Raw genomic sequence first — 16025 nt, forward strand, 5'->3', positions numbered from 1 at the left:
GGGATTTGGTATAAATCCATAACCCCCTCGCTCAAGGATGAGATGAGTTTGTTTCTGTGAGCTAATTCTGAGGTAAGATATTGATAAAGATCACCGTGATAAGGAGCATGGCGGAGGGGAGGAGGCAGATCTTTGTCTCGCTCCGACTCTAATGGTTTTTGTCTCCCGCCGTCTGGTAGGAGTCGCTCTGTAAGTGTCATTAGGATGCACAGGGAGTCGCTTCGGCTAAATATTGCGCAGGCTTCATTTAGCACAGATGAATCCATGACTCACCGCGGAGCCATAGAGCGACTGAGTCACGTCGCAACCCGAAATCATTTCAGCCCGGCTGCTGAGTGAGTTCTCCCAACAGCTACCGGCGTTGTGTTGCTCAAGCCTCCAAACCTATTAGTCCCATTCTAGTATATTATGCTAATTGGTCCTCGGTGATTTCAGTGCAAGACCGACTGTGAGTTTGAGTCTCTGATGCTCCGAGGCTCATTAAACATGTGATTGTTCTTGTCATGTGGAGAGACATCAACAGAAGACATGTGACCTGTTATGGATCTTTGTTTAATTGAAGATCGCAACCAGAAAGCAGACTGGGAAATTATTGTTCTTATCCTCAGAGCTGCACTAATCACGACTTTTTACTCTGACAGTGTCAAACCCGACTGATAGGAAAGGAGTCACTTACAGGCGCTGTTCACTCCTGGTGTCATCAGCCGGTCTGAGGGGGGTGATGATGACGAGTGGACGTCCACATGTGACCACACAGAGTCAAGGGTCCGACTGAAGGACCGGCCACTCACCTGACATCCACTGTGGAGGAAGAAGAGGAAGAAGAAGAGGAGGAGGAAGAACAAGAAGAGAAGGAGGAAGAAGAAGAGGAAGAGGACAGAAAGAAAGTAAGAGAAAGAAGAAGAAGCAAAGAGTAAGAAGAAGTCAAAGACGAGAGGAAGAAGATGGAAAGAGAAGAAGAAGAAGAAAGAAACGGAAGAAGAAAAAGGAAAGAGAAGAAGAAGAGGAAGAAGAAGAGGAAGAGGAGGAGGATGAGGAAGGAATGAGAGTAAGAGAAAGAAGAAGAAGCAAAGAGAGTAAGAAGAAGGAAAATTGTAAGAAGTCAAAGAAGATGAGAGGAAGGCGAAGAAGATGAAGGAAAGAGAAGAAAAAGAAGAAAGAAGGGGAAGAAGAAGAAGAAGAAGAAGAAGAAGGGCTCTGTTAACCTGCCAGTGTCAGCAGCAGATGTTTGTGAACGAACCATCTGTTTCATTGAACTAGTCACTACAACATCACCAGACTCCCTTAACAAATGTGGTGATTTAACAGTTGTTGAGTTAAAAACAAACTTTATAAACATTATGAACTCTGTCTCTGACAGATTCTAACTCATTTTGTTCTTCTTGTAAATTCATCATTCAAATTTAGATCAATATTGATCTAAACATGTCACATGTTACAAAGACACTAAACAGTAACACTATAGGCTACTTCTTTGTCCCCGTGGAGAAAGTCCCCAGACTCCCTTAACAAATGTGTCAGTTTAGTGAGTTGTTGAGTCGGAGACACTTTATAAACTCTGTGAAACTCTGTCTCTGACTCATTCTGCATTATTTGGACCTTCTTGTTCATTCAGCAAATGTTCTACATGAACTTCTTTCTGTCTTTGAGTAGAAACATGGAGTCTGTTTGTCTCAGTGATGTTTATTTGTGTATAGAGCAGGAAGTGAGATCTGGACACAAGAGGAAACTTGAGACGAATGTTAAAGCCAGAAGTAAACTGTCCTCCTGATTGGATCACTCAGGCTCATTAATTACAATGACTATAAGTTTGAGACTAATGATAACCAGGAGACAGTGAGACTCTCCACAGACGGCTGGATGATGAGCAGCAGCTCCTTCAGGCTCGTTTGAAACACTCGAGTCCTCCTGCAGCTGTGACCTCCATCATGTGAAGCATCAGCAGTGACACACTGATTTATTTTTATTAAATTGACCCGATGAGTCCGATTCCAATCTTATCTGGTGGGCTTTTAGCAAAAAACACTTTCTAATTTAATACAAGATTACACCCTAAATGCTTCAGTGCGAGTTCATTAGCTCCACTTTCACAGCAGCCACGTTCCTCTCTTTATCTTTGAGACCATTTAAATTCACTCGGTGGGACTTTTTGCTTGGTCATCTCCTCCTGAGCGACGCCGGACGCTGACGATGCACGAGTTACAAACCGAATGCCGCCCTGTTAATAAAGATGAATTTTGTACATTTGGAGAACAGCTGAATGTCGATGCGCTCCTCGGCGGCTCTGTCCTCTACGCGTTCTCAACTCGGGGAGATTCAGCCCGAGTTCAGCCGAGTTTGACTCATCAAACATTCAGCTGCAGGGTCCCTGCGACCAGCCAGCTGTTCCACCGCTGCATCGGCTTTCTTTATTCTTGGTAGTTTTTCCTGGAAGGCTACCTGGGTATGCTTCATGCTCCTCTGCGTCTGCATAAATGTGTGGGTATTTTAACATTTCCCCTGGTGGGAGCTCAGTCAAAACATGCCTACTGCCCTTTGCGGGCGTCTCTTGACCTTTTAGTCTGGACAGATCTTCTCCTGCAGAGAAAGTTGGGCCTTAACCAAAGATGAAAAGGCTGCGAGAGGTTTAAACTGCGACTGTCTGCCTATCAAGGTGTGAACGCGGGAGGGGGAAGAATCTCCATGTGGCTTTGCAAATGTTACTGCAGCAGGAGCTGTGAAGGAAAAGGGGTTTAAAAAGTCAACGGCAGGCGGAAAGTTTCACTGTAACATCCAAAAGGTGATAAACAGGTCATTCTGTTTTACTTTGCCTCGTAAAGAAAAGTCTGTCGAATGAAAAGTCATCAAACTTTTCATCGATGTCTTCCATTCAGCTGTTACAACCTGTGATTCACGGTTTAAAGACATCAGCGTTGACCTGTACGGGAGCTGAATTCAAACCCGATCACCAGAATAAATGTTGGCGCAGATTTGTTGAAACTTTTCATGTTTTGGCTTTCCTTTGTTCCGGATGTCTTCTTAAAAAAAAGTTGGTTTTATTGCAACATGGCCTCATTAAAAAAATCCACAGTATTTTTTGCCACATACACGGCTGGAAAACGTCCCAATGTCTTTATGGAAATATCCAATTTTGTTGCCTTAAGCATGGCTGGAAAATGTCCCAAAGTCTCGTGGTAAATACGAGGTTCTGTTGGCGCAGACATGGCTGGAAATTGTCCCAACGTCTTGTTAAAATGTCAGTTTTTTTGCCACAAACCCAGCTGGAAAATGTCCCAATCACTCCTTAAAAATATCTGCTACTGTTGCCATAAGCCACCCTGAAAATACATTGCAATGTCTTTTTCAAGATATTCAGTGTTATTGCCACAGACGCAGCTGGATAAACTCCAAGTGTTGTTTGTGTTGACATGGCCGTCAAAAATGTCAGTTTTGTTGCAGCGTCACCTTAAAAATATCCTGTATTCTCGCCACAAACGTGGCTGAAAATTGCCCGGACATTGCGTTAAACACATCCAGAGGTTTTGTGCTTACAGATGTTGAAGCACCACCTTGAACAGTGGTCTCTGGCTTGCTGTAGCCGTCCTGCCGTATAGATGTCGATACGTATGAAATGGTTTGCAGAAAACATAAAATACCAATATTTCTCTCTGGCAGCCGTGCTGAAGATGTTCGGCCTCGATGCCCTTCCAATCATTCACTAGAAAACATCCTTGTTTGTCCTTCACGCGGCACGATTCATGTTTTTGTAGTTCGGTCTAGACAACTCTAAATACTTGAATAGGTTTCGGGCCTTGGTTAAATATTGAGAAAATAAAACAAGACAGTGTTACTTTTTAAGATGTGTTTCATTAAAACATTACGAACAACGCGAGAGTCGACCGACCTCTGCAGAAACTCTACCTGCAGTGAACAAACTGAACTTCTGGAGGACGGTGAAAACATATAAGGTCATTTTAAGAAATTGAACACACAACTGCCGCTTCCTTTTTTCTGACGAACGATCCCGAAGAGCCGTCCTGCTAACATTTAAATGTGTTTATTAGAAGCACAGAGTAAAGTCAGACCTCCGAGGGAAACTCAAACTGTGGCGTCTGCAGTTTGGCCTCCTGCTCCGACTTTTGTGGCTCCAATAACAAGGTTTGATGTTCCTGCTTCAAAGGAGGCGAGCCGAGAGAGAGAATGATTAGCTGGGAGCGTCACGCCGCCTCAGCAGTGTGTGGGATTCTAGTTAAACAGGCCTTTAAATGTGCGAGGTGGAGGTGGGAGATGATGCTGTCGCTCTCCTTTACAGCCCGACTGTAGTTACAAACTATTCTAACTCTGACTCTGCAACTTGCACATCGATCAGTTTGTAGTAAAGTTGTTATCGGTCAGCTTCTCACTTCTGTCGACTGCTTTTACACGTCAGAAATGATCTTGTGTGGAACAAACACGCAAAAGTAAACATGAACTTAAAGGAACATTCCAGTGTAAGTTTAATCCATGGTCTCCCTCTCGAGAGATCAAGTTAGCAGACCGCTAATTTACGGAGTTTTATCAACCTCAGAAACGACCGCACGACAACAATACACTGCAGTAAATGGATCCAAATATAAACCGCCACCAAAAAGCCACAAATAATGCTCAGAACAGCACCAAACTTCAGCAACAGTACAAATAGGGTCTCAGCACATAGTCCGGGGCATCTAACCTCCGCTAGCTTAGCTGGATTTCTACTGAAAAGCTGACTAAATTTACCACTCTTCTGCAGCAGCTTCCTGTTGACGGGAAGTCCCGACGAGTCGATTACCGAGTGCAGTAGAGTTCCGCGGCTCATGGATGAAAATGTATGATTATGACTCCATGGAAAAGCAATCAAAGTTCATATGTGTCTTACCTGCCAGTTTATAACAGTTATTATCGAGAGCGGAAAGGGAAAAGAACGGAATTGAGCGTTTCTAACCGCACTCGGTAATCGTCGCGTCGGGACTTCCCCGACCCGGAAGCTGATGGAGGAGAGTTGAAATCTGTTTTTAGCTTCACAATAGAAATCCAGCTAAGCTAGCGGAGGTTAGATGCCCCGGACTATGTGCTGAGACCCTATTTGTACTGTTGCTGAAGTTTGGTGCTGTTCTGAGCATTATTTGTGGCTTTTTGGTGGCGGTTTATATTTGGATCCATTTACTGCAGTGTATTGTTGTCGTGCGGTCGTTTCTGAGGTTGATAAAACTCCGTAAATTAGCGGTCTGCTAACTTGATCTCTGGAGAGGGAGTCTAACACAGTTTCACGGTGATTTAGACCATGGATTAAACTTACACCGGAATATCCCTTTAAAGTAGAGAACACTGGAGTGACGTGCAGATTACATCCATGTTCCCTGAGATAAACCTTCATGTCCTCTGTGGAGTCCAGACCTCAGACATTTCTGAGCAGGCCTCACGATGACGGCAGATATCTGTGCCCTCTTCATAAAACATGGCAGCTTGTATATTTTGCGGGGGTTTATAGATCCACAGGGCTCAGAGAGGGTAAAAAGCTTAAATCTCCTGAGAAGCAAAAGGTCAAAGAACTGTTGTGGAAATCAGAGATGCAGCCTGTTGAGGAGGATGGAAGGAAAATGATCTTTTTATGAGGTGAACTCACTGTCAGAGCTTTAAACAGGCCGTGACAACATGGCTGCCGCTGAGAGAGAGGCGGGAGGAGCTGGAGGTATGATGATGGTGACGGGTTGCTCTGTTGGACTCTGCTGGTATGAGTCACACTCTCTGACTTTGTGTGTGCAGATTTTGAGTTCCTGTATTATTCATGTGCTTTGAGAACTTTGCGGTAGCGTTAGCAGCGTGCTAACAGCTGCATGTTTGGACACTTGTTGGTGTCGGTTTTGTCTCCAGGTTGATGATTTCGGTCCTGTATCGATCGTCTCATGCTTCGTGTATATTTTGATCCCGGAGGAGTTTTATTAGTTTTTCTACACGAGCTCTGCTGATAGCTGGACAGCTCAGCACGCGGTGGCATTCAGATGAAGCTGTCAGTCGCCCCCTCCAGTCAGGCACATTTTAACCTTTAGCTTGGCCTCAGCAGACTTGATATGTGGCCTGTTTTATCAAACGGGTTTCTGCTCTGTGGTGGATTCAGCGACAGGCTGCGGGCCTGGTTCAGAAGTAGGTCGGGTCGGGGATAAACAATGGTTCCACCTGTCAGCCGGTGCTGTAGATTTACGACAGGGCAGCAATAAGAGGCCAGGACATTATTTAATATTAGAGTCGGCTGCTGCGGAGGTCTCTGCAGCCTCTCATCCCGCTGCACTGATTAGTACTGTGTGCTTCTGAATTTCTGCATTTCAGCGTTTTGTGTTTGTTGTTGTGTTTTCTCCTTTCAGTAGGATTCTTTTTGTATCTGAAATTAATCAAAGTCTCTCTGCTTCTTCTTCCTCCTGCAGCCTGCGAGCTGATGAACCAGGGCATTTTGGCGCTGGTCACGTCGACGGGCTGCGCGTCGGCCAGCGCGCTGCAGTCCCTGACGGACGCCATGCACATCCCTCACCTGTACATCCAGAGGAACAGCGAGGGGTCGCCAAGGACCGCCTGCCAGTTCAACCCGAGCCCCGGCGGGCAGCGCTACACGCTGGCCGCCCGGCCGCCCGTCCGCCTCAACGACGTCATGCTGACTCTGGTGGAGGAGCTGCGCTGGCAGAAGTTCATCATCTTCTACGACATCGAGTATGGTGAGTGAGTGGTCGCGGGGCGGAGCTTCTGGCTGATTTAGTTCTTTTGTTTTCAGCTGCGGATCATCAAAGTCTGGATGTTGAGGAAGCCAGATGTTCCTTTAAATGCAGACATTTTAACTTTTTAATGTGCTGAATTTGAGCTTTTTGGGTCGAATCTGATGATGCACTTTTGTTGACCGTGAAACTAATTTGACATGCGGCAGGAAGTGACAACCGCCTCCACTTGCCTTCATATCCTCCGTCTAGAGGAGATGAGAATGGACGCTGAGGGTGATCCGACATGGCGAGCTGATTGCTTTGTTTTTAGCCGCAGTATTTATAGCAGGGCTGTCTGTCAGTCAGCAGCAGAATATTGATGAGCTTCGCCTGTTGATTTCTGAAGCGGACTGACTGAACTTTGTGTTTTGAAGGCTGGAAGCTTGAGATAATTAGCATTTCTTACACATAAACACACAGTTTCCTGCTTTAATGAAGGATTGTGTTGGTGTTCATATCAAAGGTGAGAGAGATAAGTGGATGTTTTTATAGGTTTGTCATCTGAAGCTTCAGCAGAAACTTTGGATTGTTGTCTGAATACTTGTGAAGTCTTTTCTGTTGTTGTGATGACGACGCGGTGTTTTATGGGATGTCTGCGTCTCCTGTTGGCTTCAGCGCTGAGATCATCTTCAGGTTCTGCATCACGGCGGCGGCGTCATGACTCACCATGACGTGACGTAACGTGTTTTCTGGTTTCCTGATGACGTCACCTGTCAGACCGGAGCTTTTCTCTGCCTCTTTGTTAATCAACAAATCAAGTCGTTAGATTTCAGAGCTACTTGAAAACCTCATCGATCAAAATATTTTATTGACTTTTTAGCTGTAATATGATATTGTTATATTGTTGTTTTCTATTTCAGAATGGACTCTGAGTGTTTATCAGTCCAGTTCTGGTTGTTGCAGGTTTTGAGCCAATTTTATGGTTTTTCTTTGGTCACTTAAAACGAATCTGAGGAATATGTGTGTCCATCTCTCCAGCAGTGAAACACTCACTGACTGATACAACGAGAGATGACTTTAATGATTTCATTTGGATTTAATCACATCCTCACATGAAGAAGTCCAGTTTTATATTCGAGTCTTTTCTTTTCTCTCTAATCTCTTCAGTTTGTTTGGTTGAGAGTTTTTCATTCTTGGCTCAAACTTCATGCGTCTGACTGCAAACACAAAGGTCAAACCATGACAAACACACCTGCAGGACATCTCACTGTTTCTCTTAACCTTTCACAAAATATAGTTTTTTGGCATTTTCTTTTCCCGTTTTGAATTCAGGGCCTGAGAGGATGTTGTTTGCTAAACTTTAAAGAACTTTGAGACCAATTTGCAATCATCGATTTTGCCAACATGAAGAGCATCGACGTGACCCGATGGCTCCGAAAACAAGAAGCAGAACCTGCCCTCGGGGCTGCAGGAGTGGATGCTAACTGCACGACCTGACCCGTGGATTTAAACCTGAAACAGTTGAGTGTGTCTGCAGCAGATCTCTTCAGCTCTCGTTCACATTCACCCGATGTTGTAAATGCAGCAGGAAGACACACAACTGAACAAGTGTTCTGAGTAGCTGCAGGCCGCATCAATGATTTCTATGTTCTGTAGCTCTGCAGAAGGTTTTCTTGACTGGATGTTGCAGCAAAACTTCAGAGATCGACCCCTCCGTCTCTCGTATTTGTTTGGAATAGCTTACTTGGACTGTATCTTAATGAAATCACATTAGGCTCAATGGATTTTTGAGTGTAATCAATACAGGATGGTGGCAATTACAATATAAGGATATAGACAGATGCAGGCATTTAGCCTCTCAGAGGCCTCTTATCCAGAGTGATTTAGAGTAAGTGCATCAGTAGCTGCGGGCCAGGATCTGAATCCTTTAACAACAGAACCGGTGGCTCAGTGAACATCCACAGCGACGGACTGCAGAGGAGAACTTTTCCCGTCCTGCGTCACATCCTCAGGCTGTGGAAGAGTCCGTAAATACTCAGCTGTGCAGTTTCAAAGACAATCAAACAGAAGTCTTTCTCCGGCAGCAGATGGGATTTCTTCTCTCCGAGCCTCCGTTACATCCTGAGCACCTCCAGTGTCATCGCGTGGAGAGAGAACATCTGTCCCTCGGTGATCGGACGGCGTTTAACTCCCGACAGGAGGCGTTCAAGGACTTTACTGGATCTCAACACAAAGAGGCTGGAACTTTTCATCTGTACAACAAACTTCTGATTACTGCTGGCTGGATAACGATTCTGACAAACCGACTCTTTTAGATTCAGATTCATCTTTTCATGTTTGAGTTTCATGGAGGACACAGCGTCTGTAGATGAGGGAACACACCGGGACCGCCCGTCCATTTGTCTCTCTTCTTTTTCTAACAGATTTGGACTCCAACAAAATGTAAACCTTTAAGAGGTGACCTTGGACTTGAGGGGATTATGATCAGCATTCATCTCTTGTTTAGTAGGATATAGTTGATCAACAGAACAAGATGCTGAGCTCTGCGACAGGTACCAACATCATTATTGTTCTTATCTCAGAACTTTATATCATCAGCAGAAACTGTTTGGATCTCTTAAGTCTAGTTCCTTACGGTGTTCAAACTGCAGAGAAGTGAACAAAAAGAGGGAACGTCGTCACGCCACCTACAGACAAACCAGACGTCTGGGTGTGATCGGCTGAACTTCTGCTGACACTCTGGTTTGAAACGTCTTTGGCTTTTGGCTGTTTGTGTATCTTCCACTTCCTGTCGTCCTCCTGGCCTCGGCTGCAGCCTCGTTACTGCCCCTGGGACGTGTGCTTCGGTTGGACGTTTTGAACCCACTTGGTATTAAATGCTGTAGTAAAGAGCAGGGCTGTTGCTGCAGTGTGTGGCTTTTTGAATCTCGTGTCAATATATTTTTTGTATTCATGGCAGAAGTGGCTGGCGGCGCGGTGGGGAGGCTGGATTAAACACTTGTGAGTCACTCTCCGTAACTTCACAGCAGAAGCAAAACCAAATCTTTGCATGAAGTAAGTTGATATTTATGAGGTCTTAGAGGTCATGTAAATCTTAGTTCTGCAGTTTCTTGTTACAAATACACTGATACCATCACATCTGTCAGTCTTTAACGGGAATAATGGTCCACTACAGCAGTTTGTAATGTGTTCTGTTCTGTAATGTAAACGGCGTTGACCTCTTGGTGACGAGCAGCCATCACACCTCTAACGATCTCCGCTTCAGTGTGAGCTGCCTCCTCAGTTTACAGCCTCCATATCAGAGCGGAGCGCTGCACTATTAAACACACAAACACCTGAACCTCCGTGTGAAGACGTTATTCTCCTGATGTCTTCATTATCGCGCGCCGTGTTATTAGTTTGCAGTCTTGGTAATGTTGCAGCGCTCCTCGTTGTGGTTTCCCGCCCGGTTACTGCTGCAGCCGACTGATTGTTGCAGGTACGCAGTGAATTTTAATAAAGAGAATAAAAGGATGAATCAGTTTTTCTTCTGTCAGACTGTTGTTGTGTGACTGGACAGGATGTCACTGTGTGCCTTGTTATCCACACGGTCACGATGAGTCACTGGAGTCAACAAGACGAAGAAAAACACCAGCAGAGTATTTCAGCGTCGTGTGATGGAAGTTTTTTTTTTCTTCCCGTGAACATCAACGACCTGAACTGATTCTACAGCTGCTGTGATGTCGAGGCGCCCTCCAGCTCTGAGATGAACCTCTGATCCGGATCTGATCAACACCTCAGCAGTGCTGCCGTGTCCTCTGCTCGTTGAGGACTTGGTGGTAATTGTCTGTGAGAAACTGGCGAACAGGTGATATTAACCCCGTGTGGACGCTGAGGAGCTGTTAAGATTTTACTTCCTGGCTTCCCTTCAACGGATCGACTCACTTTTAAACGAGCTGTTAAAAGTTTTACGATGTTTCGACCGCTGAAATCTGATGTGAAATACTAAAAAGTTTCCCTCTCCTTCCTCTGCTGGCGTATCTAACTGTTGCCTGGGTTTCTGAGATATCCGTCTTCAGTGGAACACAATGTGAGGAGGTGAATAGAAATTCCATGGCGGTCACACCGCTGACAAATTGGATGAATAAATGTTCACCTATAAAACCCATCGACTGTTCCGTGTGTTACACAATGGAAGGAGACGTCGTGTCGGACAAAATAAATGATGGTTGTTTTCTTTTAGATGTCTGAAACCTCTGAACACCACGAACAAAGATCCACTCACCTCCTCCTCCTCCTCCTCCTCCTCGTAGGAAATGGAAGTGTTGCTCTGTTTGAGGAACAATTCTAACAGGTGGTGAGGTAATCAATACTTCCCTCATTAAAGATGTATTTCACCCACCTGCACCTCGTCTTCCATTAATCAAAATACTAATCCTGTGGTCCAATCTGTTGCATTTGCTCATTTTGCTGTTGATGCGACGGAGGACGCTGTGATTGGTTGACGTCATGTTACGCCCCACAGATTTCTCTCTGTCTGAGGTGGAAACACGACATCTGCTGTGGATACTGCCAACACATGTGGCTACAGGTGACAGCATTAAAATGTCTGATTTCACCTTAAAGGGACAGTGTGTAACGATTTAAGTAATTTATTAACTCAAATCAACGTCTTCGTTCATAAGTAAGTCCTCATTGGTGTACAGTTACCTCTGCCAACAATCTGACTTATCCTCCGTAGCACGGGCGAGCTCTATGGAGGCCGCCATGTCTGTCCGGTTTTAAAAAAACTACGGACTGCCGAGAGGGACACAAAGCACCACGTGGTACTACGTAGTGAGGCTAACCGCGTTTTCGCTCAGAGCTAGCTTGACTGCGGAGCTGAGAGGGAGCCTCTAGTTTTACAGCCTTAATAACTAACTACATCTTTACTTGAATCAGTAGAAATACTCGATGCTGTTGGGAAAGAGTCCATATTTTGAAAATGAGTTTCTTGTCCGTCAGGGCCACCGTTGCTTCCGGAACGTCTCCAACGTCTTCAGAACGGGAGGGGTGAGCAAAGGAGTGTTGCAATGTAGAACCTCACAACTAGATGGAGCTAAATACTTGATATATTACACACTGTCCCTTTAATAGAAATTAAAGCAACATGATGAAAAACAAACAAAACAAAAGTGTTGGAACAGGAGTCTGTAGAAGTATATCTTATATATTGTCCAACAGGAAATACGTCATCCTACACCGCAAACATTCAAGTTGTTGTGAATCCAGCGCTTCCAGACATTTAATAGAAGTCATTGTGCTTTTTGAGAAACACTCCTCTGTGTCGCTCAACATCAACACTCGTTTCTACACTCAGTGAAAACGATGCAGACGACTGATGATGCTTCAGAATAATGGCGTGCGGATGGAGTCTGATTGTCCTGCTTTGTGATGCAGACTATGCGTGGGCCAATCAGAACGAAAGTGCGTCAAAGAGCCCATTTCAGTCCCACTCAGACGGGTGTGGTGACATCTGACTGACAGACTGAAGTGCGAGAGGTTTCCAGCAGAGCCGTGACAAAACAATAAACTGTCCTGCGTCAGTCGTCAGCGTCCACACATGAACGTTTAATAATGTTAATAACGTTACAGTTTTAACAGCTAACGGCTTCTTAATGGACCTTTTTTTGATGTTTGTATCTCATCGTGAAATGCGACTGAAGTGCTCACTTCAAAGGTAATTGGGATCAGTCAGTGGAGGATTGGAAAAACAGAGTGTTTCTGACGGTGCTGTGGCAGAAACACTCCCCGCTGCGTGATCCCGCCGCACCGCCAGCCAATTAGCTGCAGCAGCGTCGGGTCTGTGTGGAGTCCAGCTGAATGCATCCAGGCGGACCCGCTTTCCATTCTCTGCACGCCAATCATCTTTACAGCCAGGCAGCGCTTTCATTTGGAAGAGGAAGGGACATCTGCATTGTTTCATTACAGAAACTTTTGTGCAGTTTGGAAGATAAATGGAGTCGTGCACGTTAATCTGGTTCCAGCAGACAACAAACTAGATTTATTCACAGTTTAACATGATCCATTTGACCCGGACTCTGGTTTAAAAACAGCTTTAACATCCACTGTGCTGCACGGGTTAAACTGAGGTTAGCATGCTAACCAGCTAGCTTTCTTGTAACACCACGTCGTGTCCTCTGTTAGCCACGTAGCTTCAGCTGCAGATGTAAAAGCAGCTGGTTCACTAAGAAGTCAACAAAATAAACTCACAAAATGTCAAGAAAGGAAATAATTTGACACCAAAAAACAACCGTCAGATTCACGCGTCTGTCTTTCACTGAGCTGAGACTTTAGCTCGTTAACTCATCGTCAGACGCTATTCAACGTCCTCCACATTCACAAATCACACCTGTAAGTGTTCACATTTTCACCGGTCGTATTTGGACGATATGTTTATTGTTCTGACTCAACTTAAGTTGATTCATATTGAGAGGATCTGCGCTACAACAGGCTCATAAAGAACAGAAACTTGTATCGGTCGCTTCCAGTCGCGTCCGTCTCTCCTGAGAATCTGAGAATCAATTACAGGCCAGCAGCTGGAAACCCTGAATCAATCAGTGACCTGTGTGCAGGATATTATTGATGATGTGACTCAGCACCTCCTCAAATCCTCTGAATTGTGTGACCAACTATTTTAACAAGGTGACGTGTTAACGGTTCAGTATTCTGCTCGGCCCGGTCCACTGTGCCCTCAGAAATGGATCCTGGCAGATGATTTAGAAGAAAATGAATCTTTTAACTGCAGTTGCTTATTTGTTAAAGTGAGTTGACTGACTCTGGTCTTCAGCTAACGTCTGTTGAGTTCTGTTGGACCACAGCGGGTTTGTCAGGTGAAGGTAATGTTTTCTATGCTCGGTCATGACAGTAAAGTCTTTCCATCGCCGTCCAGCTTATCGGTTTTCCATTCAAATTTAATTGCTCCAGAGGGAAGATTCGGCTTGTTAACCTCACAACAGAAGACAAACCTTCTTCTTCGGACTTAATCACACAGCGTTATTGATCGTGTACCTCTTGTTTTCCTGTTAACACTCATCCTCTCCACTTAGTGTCATGCTATATTCTCTGATCCACTCGATGTGCAGAATAAACGTCTGCAAACAATCATACTTTCTGACTCACTCTCACTCATAACGACGCAGGTTTAAACTCCTCGTCGTAACTGTTCTGTTAGCGTAGAAAAACAGGAAGTAAAGAGAAAGAAAAGAACAACACCTGGTTCGATGTGTTCGATATGAAACAAAGCACAAACACAGCGACTCTGAACACATGGACACTTACTGAATCCTCCTCTAACCCGCCGTGTTCCCGTCCCTCCCTCTCCATCTTCATCCCTCCTCCTCGCTCCGTGTGATGAGCGAGGCCATTATAAGTGTGAGCCGAGCAGGGGGGCCCATTTATTCAGATTACCGGCTCATTGCTGAGGGATACGAGGAGCCGATGGGGTTTTTTGGTTTGGCGAGTCCGAACGGGCCGAGCGGGACTGTCAGTCGGCCGTGATGATGATTAAAGGAGCTCGTTGGTTCGCCTCCTTCCTCCCTTCATCCATCCTACAAACCTCCTCGTCGACCTTCCCTGCTCCGATCTTTAAGAAGGGGGCAGCGAGGAAGACGCTTGCTGCCTCGTGGACGGATCACGTGATGTAGAAAGAAGCATTCAAGCTTCAGGATTTTACATTTTGACGTGCTATCATTGGAATACTTTCCCATTATGCTTTTGAGCGGCTGTATGTGGCACTGTGGGGTGCACTACAGCTGATAAAGGATGACAGAGCTGGATAAAGGTTAATAAAGGTCAATAAAGGTTATTGCTTCCCTCTTGGCCTTTTAATAATCACTCTGTCTTCAGACGACGTCCTCGTCTCCTGCTCTCCTGCTGAGAAACCTCCCTCCTCATCTTCCTGTTGTCTTCTCTCCTTCCTGCTCCTACAGCCAGGAGACTCAGTCATCACTCCACCGTCTCCCACCAGCATCTCCCTCAGTCGTCTCCAAATAAACATCTGTAGGACAAACAGACGCCATGTTTTCACTCAGAGACAGAAAGAAGTTCATGTAGAACAATTTACAAGAAGGAACAACTAATGAAGAATTAGTCAGACAGAGTTTCATAAAGTTCTTCTTCTTCTTCTCCTCCTCGTTGTGAACAGTGCCTCTGCCTTTTGAATCTTCATAACTTTGAGGAAAACAAACTAGTAGACATGTTAAATTTTCTGCTTTATTCAACAGCATCTGTCTCCGTCATCCACTGAGTCCTCTAACTGAGTCATAAACTCCTGAAGCGGAGATGATTCCCCTCGTTTCAAATGAAAATATGCAAAAACCAGCATGTGTTCAGAGGTTCTCGCTGCCCACACTCGTTCCCACCAACTTCCTGGAGGAAACGCTGCTCCTGCCTGAACAGGTTCAGTCAGCAGCCTGCAGCTCGCTCCGTGTTGTGAGGAGACAAATGAATCCAGTTTCCTCCGGACGCCTCAAAATAAAATAAAGTAACGGCAGATAGTGTGGCAGCTGTTGGAGCTCCTGACTGGCAGCCATGTTGGATGAAGCTGTGAAGACGGAAACATCACGTGGATAATTTCTTCTTTTTGTAAATTTGGCGTCTTGGCGATGAATCAGTGCAGATGTTCTCCAGGGTCAGAGTTCAGCTGAGCATCATCTGGAGATTTAACCACATCTCACCGTCTGCAGCTGAGTGCAAAGATCATGTTTCAAGATGATGATGCGGCAATAAAAACAGAAAATATAATAATAAGACACAACAAGCTCCCTTTAGCGCCTACAGGCTCCATCCCTCGGCACATAACTGCTGCCAGGAACAATCATAATTTAGCAGCAGGTCATTAAATGAAAGTGTTTTATTTCCTCTGGAGAATCAGTTCATCGTCATGTGACGGCGATGCCTGAGGAGAGAGGTCAGAGGTGGAGACGATCAGTAGGATTCATCCTCAGGAGACGTCGATAACCGTCAGCTGATCCCATGGAAGTCCGTCCATCAGTCGATACGTATTCAAGGAGCACGTTGACGTATTGAACGCTGAGATAACGCACCAACAACACGTTATATAGTTTTATTGAGTAAAGTCAGAATGTGTTTGTGTGTGAGAGGTGAGGAGGGGACTGAAGGGGAGGACGATGGAGGAGCTCCACCATCATATTATGAGAAAATATCCAAAATACACATTTAGGTTTTTTTCTTTCTCTTCTGGACATTAATGCACAGAAGCACATGTTGAATTATTGAGCTATTCTTCATTTACAGATTGAAATATCAGCCTGTGAGACAGAAAAGTGAAGATGTCTTCAGTAAAAATCAAATGTCTGGAAT

General features: G+C 45.0%; 1 protein-coding gene across 3 annotated transcripts in view; it reads left to right on the forward strand.

Annotated features, from left to right (window-relative positions):
- Positions 1-16025, forward strand: part of LOC115571190 (glutamate receptor ionotropic, delta-1-like) — a 418849-nt gene that overhangs the window by 236811 nt on the left and 166013 nt on the right. For all 3 annotated transcript variants that reach the window (XM_030400350.1, XM_030400349.1, XM_030400351.1), the window contains exon 3: positions 6420-6704. In XM_030400350.1, the coding sequence (XP_030256210.1) occupies positions 6420-6704 (285 nt within the window). The remainder of the gene's footprint in view (positions 1-6419; positions 6705-16025) is intronic.

This window comes from Sparus aurata, chromosome 20 (assembly GCF_900880675.1).
Source record: "Sparus aurata chromosome 20, fSpaAur1.1, whole genome shotgun sequence".
In the NCBI taxonomy this organism is placed as follows: domain Eukaryota; kingdom Metazoa; phylum Chordata; class Actinopteri; order Spariformes; family Sparidae; genus Sparus; species Sparus aurata.